The sequence below is a fragment of the Crocodylus porosus genome, unplaced genomic scaffold (genome assembly GCF_001723895.1).
Source record: "Crocodylus porosus isolate Cpor-Errol unplaced genomic scaffold, CroPor_comp1, whole genome shotgun sequence".
NCBI lineage: Eukaryota > Metazoa > Chordata > Crocodylia > Crocodylidae > Crocodylus > Crocodylus porosus.
Genome location: NW_017728906.1, coordinates 49111612 through 49127637, shown reverse-complemented (window position 1 = coordinate 49127637; position 16026 = coordinate 49111612). Strand labels below are relative to the sequence as shown.

At 46.8% G+C, this 16026-nt stretch overlaps 1 protein-coding gene across 1 annotated transcript in view; it reads left to right on the top strand.

The window, feature by feature from the left end:
- The window catches only part of OTC (ornithine carbamoyltransferase), a 54539-nt gene that overhangs the window by 31479 nt on the left and 7034 nt on the right, over nt 1-16026 (top strand). Inside the window, exon 6 of the mRNA XM_019529105.1 lies at nt 13461-13583. Coding sequence (XP_019384650.1) covers nt 13461-13583 — 123 coding nt within the window. The remainder of the gene's footprint in view (nt 1-13460; nt 13584-16026) is intronic.

Below are 16026 nucleotides of genomic sequence, written 5' to 3'. Positions count from 1 at the left end.
TGACTGGCTCACACTAGATTCAGGGAAAGAGCTTGGAAGGCAAGGACCAGGAGGAAGCTAAGTAGTTTGTTTGGGTTTTGGAAGCTCTTCTTATTTTTAAAGTGAGGCAGCTGTAGGGAATTTGGGGACACTGCTGAGATCTCTCTGAAAGAGAGCAGCACTAGTGGCAGCTGGTCAATAGGGGGTGCTCAGGCACTGCCCCACCAGTTTCAGAATGACATGATCAATGTCATGATCATGATTATACTCATGCACTACACGTACACAACAGAAAGTTCAGTATGTGCAGTAAGCACTTCGGGGAGATCTCCTTACCGCCCAATTAGCACATGTACAGGAGAAACAGTTCAACAGTTAAAATGGATTGCAATAACTACTTGGTTAAGCGGGCAGTGGGGCACCTGTACTGATGCTCCAACCCAGGTAAAGAGCTGTTGGGAGGAAGGCGGAAAGACAGGGGGCACTATGTGCAGAGACATGCACTGGCCCCAGGCTGCCTGCAGAGCAGCTCCAGGAGGTAAGTGGGGGAAATGGGGATTGAGGCCTCTGTAGGGAGGGAGCCGGGCAGGGCTGGGGGGCTGCTGCCTATCCAGGTGGGGCTTGAGGATGGGCCCACAATGCATAGCTGCAGGGCCTCAGCGAGGAGCAGGATGGGGCTGCAGATGGCTCGTTCAGGAGAGGGGGAGAGCCAGCTCCTCACTGATGCATGCACTTCAGGGGGGACAGGAGGGAGTCGTGCCCCCCAGAACTGTACCCAGGGCAGGTGCAGGCTGTGGGCTCAAACTCCCATCCTGCTTCCCTGCCCCGGGGCTTCCAGGGCCCAGTAGGCACAACCCAGCTCAGCTGGGGACAGCAGGGCCATGCAGGGATTCCTCGCCGCTGTAAACTGCCCCACCGCTGGCCGGCGATGCACCCCCTGTGCTTGCTGCTACTTTGAGCTGACCTCACTTCAGCCCCATGCACAGGGGGCTCGATGCCAGGGCAATTCAGGGTGAGAAGTGGCAAGGAGAAGGTTTTCTGTGCAGCTCCTCCATTCCCTGCAGCAGCAGGTCGGTGGCGGGGAGGAAGCAGGGAATGCTGTTCTCTGCTGCCTTGCTTCTCCCCCCACTACCTGGTGCTGCAGGGAGCAGAGGAGCAGAGTGGAAAACCTCCTCCTTGCCGCTTTTCACCCCCCACTGCCCCGGAGATGCACCCGCTGTGCATGGGGCTGCAGTGAGGGCAGTGGTGCAGGGCTGCACTCCTCAAAGCAGCAGCAGAGATGCATTGCCAGGGCAGCAGGGGGGCAGCTTGCAGTAGCGAGGAATCCCCATGCAGCCCCACTGTCTCTAGCTGTGCAGGGTCACTCCGGTGTGAGTCTCCACCTGCCCCACCTGTCTCACAGGTCACCAGCCGTGCCTGGGCCGCACTGTGGAGTCTACTTGGACCAGAACACTGTGAGGGCTGCTGAAAGGCCCAAAGGACTTTGGGGAGGCTGCTGAAGAGTGTCTAGAGTATTCCATGGGTTACCCAAGGGCTGCTTCCCACTTTTTTCACTGGTAATAATAAGCCGTGGCAGGAAAGGTGGGAGAGGCCACTAGGGTGCCAAAGGAAAGTGGGTAGGGGTAGGCTACCAGGGAGGAGAAGCCTGCCCAAGGGACCTCTAGGCTTGCTACACCTGTAAAAGAATATAGAGTTTCTGATGAGATTTTCAGAGATGGTGAAAGTGTAAGTTATCTAAGCATGACTGAGAAGTCTATCTGAGAAAGTTTAATAACACTTTTTCCCCTGCTTTCAAGTTCACTAAACATTTATTTCATAGTATTTGGCCTGATTTATTTCACAGATGAAACTCATTTGACAGATATACATGAAAAACTTAGTAATGTTAAACATTAAGTTAAGTGTGCCTCTAAACAAGACTCAGGCTTATTTTTTATTTATTTATTTTTTACCTTTAATAAAATCTATTTCTTCATCTTATAAGAGCACAGACATAGTTAGCCATGTTAGTTTGAAGTCTGGTATCTAAAAGTGAAGCTACATGTAACATTTAGAGCGTACTAAGACCACTTAGGAGAGGGCTGCTTCTGCTAAGGAGAGGGTTGTTTTGCAAAGATTGTTAATGGCATGTAGGGCATCAGTTACTGAAGTAGCTCAGATGCAGAAGAACATTGAAGAGAGTGTCAGGAACAGTGTTGTGTGTTTGCACTGGAGACTATAAATTGGAAGTTACCGGTACAGCGTATGGCGAACCAGAATGTTAACCAGGCAATGCAACTTCAGGGAGCTCAGACACAGTTAAAGGAAGAACAGGAAGGATCTAGCCCCACCCCAAGATTGGAGACAGGGGGTGTGAAACAGAGATATCTTGTGATCCTGTGTGCCCCTGCGAATAGATATCACCACCAAAATTTGATTTTTGGAGCTGGCTAATCATCCTAATGTGCTAGGAGGGGAAAAAGAGTAATGTTATTGAACAGCTGCACATTCTTTTCTCATTGCTTTGGTTCATTGTGCTAACGTGTTTGTATGAATTGCAAAGAGGCAACTGGAATTGTAAGTGTATACACTCCCAGGATTTGTGCATTGGTAATGGAGGTGAGCGATGTCTTTGCTCTCCCCCCTCTCCAGGAATAGTGTGGATATTCTAGAAAGAAAAGTGCTAACAGCTTGTTAAGGCAGAAGTATTTACAAATACTCAGAGTTATAAAAGGGTCTATCAAGGAAAAAAATAGGTCTTAGTATGTTGTTTGCTTCTGAAGACATGTGATTTTGAAGTTCTTTTTAGGACTGAAAGATTTGCCAAAACATTGTATGTGGTTTGTTGATGGATCTAGTTTGATGAGAAGGAAACCCTGAAAACAGGGTTCACTGTGGTAAATGTAAGCCAGACTGTGGAGGCAGTAGCTTTGGTGTCAGAGAAAAGTCAGTGTTCTGCTGGATTGGTTTGCAGAAAACAAGGCCAGAAGGAGCCAATGACAAGCATGGATTGTGAAGCCCGCAGCCCAAGAAGGGTATGGTTAAAGAAGTGCTATCAGTTATAAGGGTCTGTCAAGGAAAAGAAAGGCTGGAAGTTAAGGGAGACCCACAGGACGAATGTGGGCCCAGAAGAAAGTATGGGGACTTCAGACAACTGCTAGAGGGAGAGACTGAGAATGAGAGATCTATGGAAGGGCTTGAGTGGACAGACCCACAGAGTTCAAAGGGGGAGTGGGGGCCAAAAAGCAGGGCCCAGCCAAAGGTCGTGAGAGCATGGAAAGGTAGAGACTCACAGCTCAGAGGGGGTGTGAGGCAGAGTCAGTGACTTGTAACCCAGAAGGAGCCAGGAGAGAGTGGGACCAAATGGGTCCCAGAGGCTCAGAGTGGTGCTGAGAGAAAGACCTGATGAGAGGTCTGACAGCCCAAGAGGGACCAAGTATCTGTGGGACTGTAGATCCCAGAGATCTGAAGCCCAGCAGGAGCAAGTGTTTGCAGGGCCAGGTGCCCAGGTTTTACTGGCCAAGGAGCAGGGCCAGAACCCAGACAGTGGTCAACGTCTAGGGGACACATCTGGGAGACCAAATGGATATGAATAAGCCCTGAGAGACCAAAGGCTCTGGTAATCCAGAGAGGTCAAAAGGTTGAAAGAGACCATGGCTAAGACTGCCAGAGCTGGGGGAGCCTGAGATCTCAACTGGCCTGAGATGGGCCAGGGTCTTGAAATGAATAGGTTGAAGATCTATGTGGGGCCACAGCCTAAGTGTAAAGGGGCTAGGAAGCCCAGACGTGAGAGACTGCGTCCATGAGGGATAAAGATGACCAGAGCAGGAGAGAATGGACTGGTGCTGGATAAGACCTGGAAACCAGATCCTCTTGAGACTGGTTAATGTGGTGGAGCTACTTGTGGCAGGGTAGTCTCTAAAAAATGGCACTACATGTTGCCACCCCAGGGAAAGGTGAGTGTAGGGTGCCTGAAAACCCTAGGTCCCACTGCTTTGTGCATCAGCCTTTGATGGGGAAGGCAAGGGGGAGCATACCCTGACAGAAAAACTCTTGGTGGATGCTAAGGAAGAAAGATGTGTGGCAAGGTGCTTGAAGCATCTGTCACTTTGAGAAAAAGCAGCCTCTGCAAGTAGCTAGGACCTCTAAATGAGCTCCAGCCTAGAGTCTCAACAGATAATGGATGGACAGTTGGGCCCTGTACTGTATCCTCAAGCATGTAAGTAGAAGATAAGGTGATGTACCATACCATTAAAGAAGTGATGGAGGCCTAGATGGCAAGGGCCAGGACCCATTGTAAATAAAGCCAGCCACAGGAATCAGCTGAAAGTCAAAAGTGATTCCATGACCTGAGCTAATTTAAAGGGGAGTGAGCCTCTCCCTTTTTTCTTTGTGTTTTGCAGGATGTGAACTCCTGCTGAAGCATAAAGAAGTTCACTTGGTACAGAGAAGAATCAAGCTTAGTTGTGTTATGCAGGGTACGAATTAAAGAGATGAGAGCCCCATTGTAAGATTTGAAAATCATAACCTCAGGAGTCTCTGATCACATAGGTGGACTTGTTAAACAATGAACTGGTTTAATTTATTTTGCAAACCCCCTCCCCCCCAGAGTCAAAATGTAATTCAAACCCTGGTGTTATGCATAGTAATTGCACTGCTTATTTGGCTGTATTTGAATAATGTTGTTGCTGTAAGTGGTTGTACACTGATTAGGCTGGGAAAGTTGTATCATGTGGACCATCACCTCCAGGGCCTCAAATCGTTCAGCCATGCCAAAGACTGAGAAGGCTGGATTGACCATTTTGTTTTTATTGTATTTCTTTTGTTTGTTTTGCTTTGCTTGCACGAGCTTTTAATAGTAGAAATAATAATCCAGTGTAGCTTTATTAATTCCTAGAATTCGTGCAAAGATCTAGAACAGGGGTGGGCAAAATGCGGCCCACCAGGCCATTCTATCCAGCCCATTGGGGCCCCTAAAAAATTTAGAAAATTAATATTTATCTGCCCTGGGCTGCCTGTCATGTGGCCCTCAATGGCTTGCCAAAACTCAGTAAGTGGCCCTCTGCCCAAAATAATTGCCCACCTCTGATCTAGAACAAGGAGTAAAATAGTGGCCTCCTGATAGAGACCAGGCATGCTCTTTGCACAGGAAGGGCCTGACCCTTGGTATTTCTACAAGCAGTCTTACAGGATGGAGGGGCACTGGTGGTGCTACTATGGCACTAAGCAATCTGGTTGGGATGATGAGGAAAGCATTGCCCATTGTATAAGAGGGGATGTTTCTCTGGTCTAGACAGCCATCTTGACAATCAGATGAGGTTGTAATTGCGGAATGGAATGCTACCTGGAATGCTGAGTAAAGTGTTTAACAGGCATCTCGGGCCATACATTCCCTGGCCCCAACATGGGAGGCCTGCTTAAACTTGATTGGCTAGAACTCAGTTGTCGAGTTAGGGAATGCTGAGGCAAAAGGCCGAGTCAGAGGGGGTATGGGTAACATTCGAACAGTAGTTAAGGGTTCATCACAGGTCCAGCCCATTGGAACCCCTGATCATTAAATTTAGTGTCATAAATCCAGTGTCCCTGTCATAAATCCAGTACCAACAGGGACCACCAGCTGGATCTAGCCCATGGTCTGAATGGGTGCTGCCCAGCTGGCCTGCAGGACAAAAAGTTGAGCACCAAGATTGAATATAAACTCTAACTTTCTATATATTCTGCAGCGCTTGGCTGATGAACAGCACTGGAAAATTGAAATGTTAAATTTGCTAGACAAAGTCAGCTAACACACATGTGCAGGCCAGCCTGTGTAACCAGTCACACGAATTGTTCTCATCTCACTTATGAAATATTTATTGTATCACTTTTTATAGAGAATAAATTAGGCATAATATGAATGATTTTCTCAGGGGGATCACTGTGTCTGCTAGGTGCAGAGTTAAATAACTGTTTATAATGGTCATTCACCCCATTGTCCCCACAGAGTAGCAAAAGTGAAACTTGTTAGTTTGAACTTTCAATATAAAGGGCAGCTAACAGATTTTTTGAGACAGCTTGTCTGTTTCTACCATTGCCAACAATTGTCTTGTTCTCGTAAAGGTTGCAACACTTTATAAATGGCGAACTGATCTTCATATCCTGATCCCCACTGTAGGCTGCCATTCCCTGCCATGCCACATCCTTCCACAGCAGACCACCCTTCATATGCTTCCCCATGTGATTATGTGACCCTCCTGTTCCCAATGGCAATGACGAGGGGCCAGTTAGGCCATGAGGTTGCACCACCAGTTGCTGCAGGGTTGTGAGACAACTGTGGAGGAGATTGATGGCATGGTGCAAGGAGAAGAAGAGGAACAAGCTGGGGAGGCCTACATGCCACCAATTTCCCCAGGCCACCACAGGGAACCACAGATCCAGTCGCTTTGTGGGCAGTATCCAGCCCACAATACATAGATGGCCAAACCCTGCCACAGATTATAAATGCTGGACACATTAGGTCATGGCAAAACATGCTTTTTGTTTATCTCTTACTCTCTTATCTCTTCAGTTTTGACTTTTCCTTTCAGAACTTTGTAAAATGTTCCTTTAACTTGTCACCAGAAACTTTGTAAGCTGACTTTCTTTAACAACATTCAATAGCACAAGTTCTTATTCTATCACCCACACCAGAAATGGCCACTGTATATTCTATATTAACTCCTTTACCATTAACCATATCACTCACAGAGCTCATTATAGTTATATAATTTGTTGATCATATTTGTTATTATTTATATTTTGGTAGCTTATAGAAAACCCTGTCAGGGTCCACAAAGGTATTATGCATAGTGGTTAGAGCTAGGGGTTGTTACCAGCTTCCATAGTTGGGGCAGGGGGTGGTAACCAATGCCAGACTGGGGTTCATATGCTGAACCAGAGGGTTAGCCTGACCTGAATCTTCCCGATAAACTGAAATAAACTCCTCCAACCAAATAAAACCACCAAATGATGTGTGCTTAGTTCGCATTTTTCTGAGATTTTCTGATTAGCTGCAGCCAGTAGGAAGAGCATAATGAAATATGGAAAATAAGTATAGGCATGGAAAAAATAGAATGTCTGGTCAACATTAATCATTTAGCAGGGTCTTTTCAGAGAAAGAGATGAAGCCAAGTTCGGTTGTATTTCAGAAGCAATCACAAGCTTGCCAAAGAAATGCAGTTATGTAGGGAATGGACTCCAGACTTTCTAAGTGCATTATTTTCTTCCTGTTTTACTAAACAACCAAAATATTTGGCATTCATGCTCAAAATTTAAGGGAAAACTGAAGATCATTTTTGGTCAGCTGGATATAAGACCTACATCAGCACAGTAGGGTTGGGGACATGTCAAGATGACAAAAAAGCTGCCTAAGGATTAGCTGTAAACAGGTAACTTTTTCTGGCCTTACGGTAAAGATTCTGGTAACCATTGAGGGAAAACATTTCAGGTGCACAGTAAAGCATTAAACTCTGAAGGAGAAAAATAGGCGGTGCAAACCATATACAGTAGCTTGTATTTCCTGAGTGCTCCCTTCACTGGGGTTTGTTCAGCACAATCTTCCAAGCTTTACATATGGAGCATGTTTCAATATAGAGATCATTATGTGGAACAGAGATGAAAGGAGGAAAGTACTGAATAGATTTTTGTTCTTTCTAATGCAATTTAGCAGCTGGAAATAAGATAGAGCTAATACTGCAGGAGCAGCCAGCTTTTTATAGCCAACTGCTAGTGCTTCAAACTCCACAGTTTGTAGTTTAAAGTGTCTGCTTTACAACAGTGGTCCCAACCAAGCTCTGTAGGACACTGAGCTCCCAGTTGGGAGTTCTTCCCTCAGTTACCATTGAACCAGAGTTAGAAATTAATCCCTGAAACCACAGGCATGGCATCCTCCTAGCAGTGCCATTAGGATGGGATGTGACAAAGCTTTCGGACAAGTTAAAACAAGTTGTTCAGCTATTACAATTAAATACCTTCTGTAACCACCAGGTTCTGTCTTGTTCTCTAAATCCTGAGCAGAATGCCAGAAACATCCTTTCCACCAGACGTATGTCATGGAATGAGGTGCTTATAACTCTCAGCTGCTGAAATATCTGTAGTTGTGCTGGGTTGGAAGGGAGATGTGATTGCTTCCCAGGCAAACTATAAGAAGAAACAAAAATGGCAATGCAGGACTTGCTACTGAAGATTTGGGAGCCTTCCAAAGGACTGTGTGGAGCCGAGGTGAAGTCAGGCACCGACAAGACTGGTCTTAAACCCACACTGCGTGTCTTATACTAGGCCTATCAGGGTTGGATCAAAAATACTCTAAATACTACAAACGTAGCTATTTTTGACATCAGAAGCTGTGGTCACTGGCAGAAAGGATGATATTTTTGTCCTGGAACAACTCCACAAATGTTTACTTTGGAGAGACCACCTCTAGGAGTGAAAGAGTAGTTTTAATCTCTCCCAGTTCAGTCTTTTGGCATTTCTGCAGACGCTATCAATGAGGATGCCAGTTCATATAGTTACACAATTGGGACGCTTACCAACTTTGACAAATACTGACTTATTTCATACAAATGGCTGGAACAATAGTTTGATAGCAGAGGCTTTTGCGTATTATAATACAATAGTATTAGTTCTTTGGGGCATACTTGGAAAAGGGGATAAAATAAGTAAGAATACGTAGCTTTGTGGAAAAAACATGTGTTTCAAAGAGTACTGTAGTCTATGGCACATACAGATACGTTCTTTTTAAGCAAGCCTTTTCTTAAGGGTCTTCAGTTGTCCTGATTAGGCGAGTATGGAAATAATTTTAGGATTTCTCCTTCTGAAGCCTTGATTTGCTCCACCTCCAGTCATCAATACCTATGATGGTACAAACTCCATGTGTAAAAAGGCAAAGCTGCTATTTGCAGTGGTGGAAGTTATCCCAGTTCAAGCAGGGATGAACTCTAGCACTGAAGGTCATTGTTTTACCTATCTACACAAATTTCCCTAAATGTTTTGCCCTGATTACATAATGGTTGATTACCAGGATGCAGGTTCAGGTCCTTCACTCCCAAGCCGCAGCTCTGCTGGTGCCTCTTTCTCCCCACCCACAGCCCCCTGACCCACCAGCCCTGCCAGAGCAGGCCCCTAGCTGCCAGGGCTATGGGGTCAGGGACCCAAGCCCTGGCTGCCACCTGTGAGAGACAGTAGCTGCTGTGGTGGAGCGGAGTGAGGAGCCTGGACCCCCTTTCCCATGGGTGGTATGGCCTGAATGGAGCCTGTTGCGGGGGTGGATGTGGGCTGCCAGCTGCAGGCTCAGGTGCCCTGCTCTGCTTCCCTCCCCACAGGGCCTCTGCAGCCCAGCAGGTGGGACTGGTATGGCAGGGCAGAGTGGGGCTCAGTGAGGAAGTTCCTTGCTCCTGCAAGCCCTGCGCCACCATGGCAAGTTGCCCCTTGCGTACTTGGCAGCAGCAAGGGGCATAGCTCTGTGCCACCACCCCTGCTGCTGGGCAGGTGGGCAGGGGTTGCTTCACCAAAGTGGTGTGGGATATGCAGCAGCAAGAAACTTCCCTGCCAGGTCCCACTCTGCCCTGCCATGTTGAGTCCTGCCTGCTGGGCTGCAGAGGCCCTGGGAAGAAGGTAGCAGGGAAGGAGCCCAAATCCGCAGAGGGCACCCCACATCCGCCCCCTTCCTGTGCATAAATCTGGGGGGCACATATCCCTCCTGGCCCCCCTCAGGAATGCACACAGCCACCCCCCCTGCCCCCTGGACAAGCCACCTGTGGCCCTATCCCACACCCCACCAGGGCGCTGCAGCCATGCATTCCGGCCCCAAGCCCCATGCACCGCCTGGCTGGGCAGCAGCCCCAGCCTCAGTCCTGCCCAACTCACTTCTTTCCTCCTTCCTTCTCTCCCTCCAGCTCTTCCTCCTCCTCCCTATGAGAGCCTCCATTCCTCCCCCCACCCCCGACTTGCCTGTGGGAGCTTCTCTTCAGGCTGTGCCTGGTGGCCATGTGTACATGAGTGTGTGCACATGCACACAGAGCACCTTGCCTGACTGCCCTCCTCCCACTCCCTCTAGTCCCTTGCAGGATGGAACTCTGCGAGCTCTGCCAGAGAGCTCTTTGCAAAAGTGGAAAATCCTCATGTTTCTCCATTAAAATGAGAAATCCACATTTTTCTCAGTTAAAAGGGAAAATCCACATTTTTTTCCTTTTTGCTGTGGGAAATGGAAAACCCAGATCCTTGGTAATCAGGGTAGAATTGCAATGCAGGAAAGGCCTAACTGTGAGTACCCATACTTTTAATATGATACATTTTGCTAAAATATTTAATGTGGTTGCACAGGAATAAATGGGACTTTCATCCTATTCAGCTCCCAAGATATCTGAAACAGGGGTTTGAAATAGCCATGTCTATACCATAAATTTAGAAAGCTTGACAGCAGTACCCTCTAGCATACTCCGCATGTGCTGCCTTCTAAATTGGAAACAATGTAGCCATGTCTGCAATGCAAGGCAGACAGGCTCCCTAGCACAAGGTAGGCTCGGTGGCCCTGTCACTCATCAGTGCTAATTAACCTGCCTAGTACTATACTGCCTCAATGTGACTATGCTGTTTCCAGTTTAAGAAGCATGCCCTAAGGAGCAGTAAGGTGTGTTTGAGGAAGGTCCAGAGTTGGGGGGAGTTTGCCAGGGAGTTTGCTTAGAAATTCTCACATTCCTTCACTGTAAGCTTGCTGAGAGGAAAGAGGTTTGCAAGGAAAAGGAAACCCTTTAGGATCAAGGAACAGCAAACAGGCCAGTTACAGAGGAGTTTTCTAGGGAAGGTCTGCTTGGAAAGAGAGGCAGCAGATTAGAAGATCCAGAGGCATGGCTGGAGGACGTCACAATCCCAGAGCCACTGACCCGGTCAAGAGTGACTACAGGGCTCTAGGTGCAAGGGTGAATCAGGTGGTGTCCTCCTCAATCCTTCCGGTCAAGGGGAAGGGCCCAGGCGGAAGCAGATGCATCCTGCAGATCAATGCATGGCTGAGCAGGTGGTGTTGCCAGAATGGATTTGGCTTATTTGATCATGGGATGTTATCCAAGAAGAAGGATTGCTAGGAAGAGATGAGATCCACCTGAAGAAGAGAGGGAAGAACATCTTTGCAGACAGCCTCCCTAACCTAGTGAGGAGGGCTTTAAACTAGGTTTGCAGGAGGATGGAGAACAAAACCCTGAGGTAAGTGGGCAAGCATGGAGGTGGTAAGTGGAGGAAGCAGAAGCAGGAGGGAGCAACAGTGGAGGCCTACTTATTCTTCCTAAGTACAGCAATCAACTACTTACCTCAGGTGTCTGCACATGAATGCATGGAGCCTGGGAAACAAGCAAGAAGAATTGGAAGTCCTTGCACAGTCAAGAAACTATGACATGATTGGAGTAACAGAGACTTGGTGGGATAGCTGGAGCACTATCATGGATGGGTACAAACTGTTCAGGAAGGACAAGCAGGGCAGAAGAGGAGGAAGAGGAGTTGCACTGTACGTAAAAGAGCTGTATGATTGCCCAGAGCTCCAGTATGAAACTGGACATAGGTCTGTTGAAAGTCTCTGAGTTAAGGTTAGAGGGGAGAGCAATGTGGGTAACATATAATGGGTGTCTGCTGTAGACCACTGGACAAAGATGACCTTGATGAGGCTTTCTTCAGACAACTAGTGGAAGTTTCGAGATCACAGGCCCTGGTTCTCATGGGGGACTTCAGTCACCCTGACACCTGCTGGGAGGGCAATACAGCAGTGCACAGGAAATCCAGGAAGTTTTTGGAAAATGTTGGAGACAACTTCCTGGTGCAGATATTGGAGAGACCAACTAGGGGCCATGCTCTTCTTGATCTGCTGCTTGCAAACAGGAAAGAATAGGTCGGGGATGTAGAAGTGAATGGCAACTTGGGCAGCAGCAACCACAAGATGATTGAGTTCAGTGTCCTGACAAAAAGTAGAAAGGAGAACAGCAGAGTAAGGACCCTGGACTCCAGAAAAACAGATTTTGACTCCCTAAGGGAGCTGATGGGCAGCAAACCCCTGGGAGGCCAGTCTGAGGGGGAAAGGCATCCATGAGAGCTGGTTGTATTTTAAATAAACTGTACTGAGGGCCCAGGAACATATCATCCAAAGATGCAGGAAGAATAGTAAATATGGCAGGCGACCAGCTTGTCTTAGCAGGGAACTCTTTGGTGGTCAAGTCCCGGCTTGACAAAGCCCTGGCTGGAATGATCTAGTTGGGGATGGTCCTGCTTTGAACAGGGTGTTGGAGTGGATGATCTCCTGAGTCCCTTCTACTCCTAATTTCCTATGACTCTAACCTGTGTGAAGTAATTAGCTGTGTTAGTCTGAAGTCAGTCAGAAGTCAGAGTAGATACGCACCAGCATAGACTAACTAAGTAAGATACAGAGCACAAGCCTTCATGGATTGAGGGAACTGCTGCTAGGCACCAGAAGTTTACTGCAGACTTGGCCTAAGTGTCTTAGGAGTGTTCACTTTCATTGACTTTCAGTATAACTTCTGCACCTACACCAACAAGAAGCATTTGAAAAGTCTACCCTTTACCTCTTAAAAACACTTCATTCTCTTACACATATTGTTATATATATTTTTGTTTGTTTATTTTTACTGTAAAAACACTGAAATCAGACTCTGAGTTCAGGCAAAGCAGTAACACTCTGGTCTGGGTGTTAGACAAGGAATTCATTCATTCAGTGAACTGCAGCTGCTGTATACAGGCTCAATCAAAAGCAATTCTGCACCTTCTGTAAAATTTAATTCAGCTACACTGAATCTGCCTCTTGTCAGCCATTAAGCCAGGGGTGGGCAATTATTTTGGCAGCATGCCACTTAAGGAGTTGTGGTGAATTGTCAGGAGCTGCACACATAAAATCATTCAGAAGATATAATTTTAATAAAATATAGATGAAAATCAAGTTGTATATTAAAAATCAAACATCTACTAAAACATATTTTAATTTCATTTCAAAAAGTAATTTTTGTCCTGATTTGTTGGGTTTTTTTAGTAGTGTTTATATAGCTGATTGCATGATAGCTCAAAGTAAAGTCTTACTCTTGTATATTATTTGTGTGTTGGTGGGGAGTAGCGAGGGGAAGGTATGGGGTGTGCATGTGAGAGGGTATCTCCATGGTCACTGCTGCTTTCTCATGCTACCTGCTGCCTGAAGTGACACAGCAGGGGCAGGAGGAGGAACCACTGGAGATGTGGGGAACCAAGCAATACTTGGGCAGCTGCAGTAGTGGCGTCCACCAGGAAGCTGTGTATGCTGGCTGGGGTTGGGGCAATGTTGTCTGCGGATGTAGGGCAAGTGCAGGCTGGAGTGTGGCACAGTCTGGCCCAGGTAGGGCTTGGCCCTTTGCACAGCACCACAGGCCATCTTTTGCCCACTCCTGCACTAAACCCACTCATTCCCACTTGCTTGCTCAATTCCCCAATTTGTAATTGCAACCTTGTGATTTGTTTGGTAGGAACACTATGGCCGCCTGAATGGGCTTACCATAAGCTGGATTGGTGATGGAAACAATGTGCTGAACTCCATCATGATGAGTGCTGCTAAACTGGGGATGCATCTGCATGTTGCTACTCCAAAAGTAAGAAACTTTTACATTTGGAGGAAAGGAAGTCAAACTTCCTTTGGCCCAGTTCTATTCACAGGCATTTGTGTACTTCCCAGAGGCTTGAACTGGAGCTGCAAGTGTGTACCTGAGAACATAATTTGGCCCTAGTTAAGATAATTAGGTGTTTCTTTAGTTTCTTAGTTTTTGATAAGAGAAAGAAATACATCTTCACTTAAGCACAATGGGTCATAATCTCATCTCAGTCACACATGTGCAGAGTAGAAATAACTCCCCGGATATAATTTTGGACCATCCCTGATAATCCCCTGGATGTAATTTTGGCCACCCTGGATATAGGACCATCCCTAATAATCCATCACAGGCTTTCTACTCAACACATAGCACGCTGGGACAAAATTTTAAGATTTTATTCAGTGCCATATAAATACTCATTTGGGATAGAAAATGACATTTACTCACTGCTCATAGGAAGGGCACTGTAAGTGCCTCATGGAGCTTTCCTATTATGTGAGGACAACAAGCTGTGATACCTTTCAGCTTATGCAGAATACTACTGGTTAGAAACCTGGATATGGCCACTTTCTAATGAGTTGTTCCCAGGGGATCATATTGCTAGTAGCTCCTCCAATACACACAATGCAAAACCTGCTGGCTGTTCATGGGCCACAAGAGTATGAAGAATCTCCCTTCCCTTCCTTCCTCATTGTGCATCCCCATTCTACCCCACAGTGGAGAAAAGATGAATTCTCATTTGTTTATAAAAGGATTGAAATAAGCATATTAGTTTCATACAAAAAAAGAGGAGATCCCTATTCCAAGTAGCTTACAGGGAAACAAATCTCATTGTTTAAATGCTTTCCTACCACATCTTAATACCAGTGACCTGTGACGTAGTGCATGGTCAAAGCTTTTTAAGTTAGGTCAGAGTAAAAAATCCCCTCACCTTTTTCAAAAAAGTAAAAAGAAATGTGTCTATGAGAAATATGGTAAACCTGCTTTATTTACTTGTGTATAGCATGGGCAGTTGACAGAGAATACTTACTTACCTTTGAAAAATAAGACTGCAGGAAATAGACAGCAAGTTTTTCTTTTGTTTTCTCTTGTATTAACTTACCACTGCCTTATGACATCTCTAATCGTCTTTTGTGGCTTCATTAGTGATTGGGACTTACTGGTTGTTCTTGCAAGGCAGGGGTGTTAAAGATTGGGCCATGAAGCTCTGTCATCCAGCCTGCAGTGCTGCCTGTGGGTCCTGTACTCACAAACTGCATGCAGTGTGTGCTGGCCCCAGCCCTGTGCACTGCTTGTGGCACATACAGCCTGCCAGGTTCATGCTGCACATGGTATGGGGGCTGGAGCTGGCACATAGTGCCAGTCTGGGGCATGCACTATATACAACACCAGTGTTGAGAGACCCTGAATGCTGGATCTGCAGTCCAGATTGGACCCATAAACCAACCCTACATGCCAGAGCCAGCATGAAGTGCTAGTCCAGTGCAGATGCCTGCGTAATGTGAGCCCCAGACCAGTCCTATACACTGCGTGCCACTTGCAGGGCTCAGGCAAGCATATGCTGCATGAAGTGCGCAGGTCTGGTCCCGTGTACTGCACACTACAGGCAGTACACGGGACCAGGCCAAAGAGTACGCTGTACGTAGCACCCATACCAGGCTGGCCCTGCTGGCTGGATCTGGCAGTGGGGTTAGTCTGCGGGCCCATTCAGCCCTGTGCCCCTCATCCAGCCCCTGGGATTGGATGAGTTTAGCACCCCTGTTATGAGGCATTCAACTGAATGAGGTCCTGATGATGATCTCTGAACACTGACTAGAACAGGAGTGAGCAAGAGGCAGCCTGTGAGCTGAATGGCACCCACAGAACCATGCTATTCAGCCTGTGGGTCCAGAAATTTGACAGTGAAGTTAACTGAGGCAGCATTAATTACCATAGCTCCTGGAGCCAGGGCACTTAATGCTGCTGCTGCTGCTGCACCTACCACTAAATGTCTTCATCTATGTGGAGCTCAACAGGTTAAATCCACAGTGCAAAATCACATCATTTGGCTTGTAGGGCTTCCCATAGGGCTGGAAATTTGGCAGTAGGTGGAGTGGTGGCTCCTGCAGCTGCAGTAATTGATGCTGCAGCTACTAGATTCCAGCTCTGTGGGCCAGCCCTATGGTCCAGATCTGGCCTGCAGCTTGGCCTTGCACTCTAGCTGGATTAGGCACCCCTGGACTAGAACATAAATGACTGAGTTGGGAGGAGGATGGAAATTCCATTTTTGTGAAACATTTCAATATTGAAATTTTCAAAATCACAAACATTTAATAGATTTCATAGACATCAGGGCTGGAAGGGACCTCGGAAGATCATCCAGTCCAGCCCCCTGCCCAAAGGGCAGGAAGTCAGCTGGGGTGATAGGATCCCAGCAAGATAAGCATCCAATTTACTCTTGAAG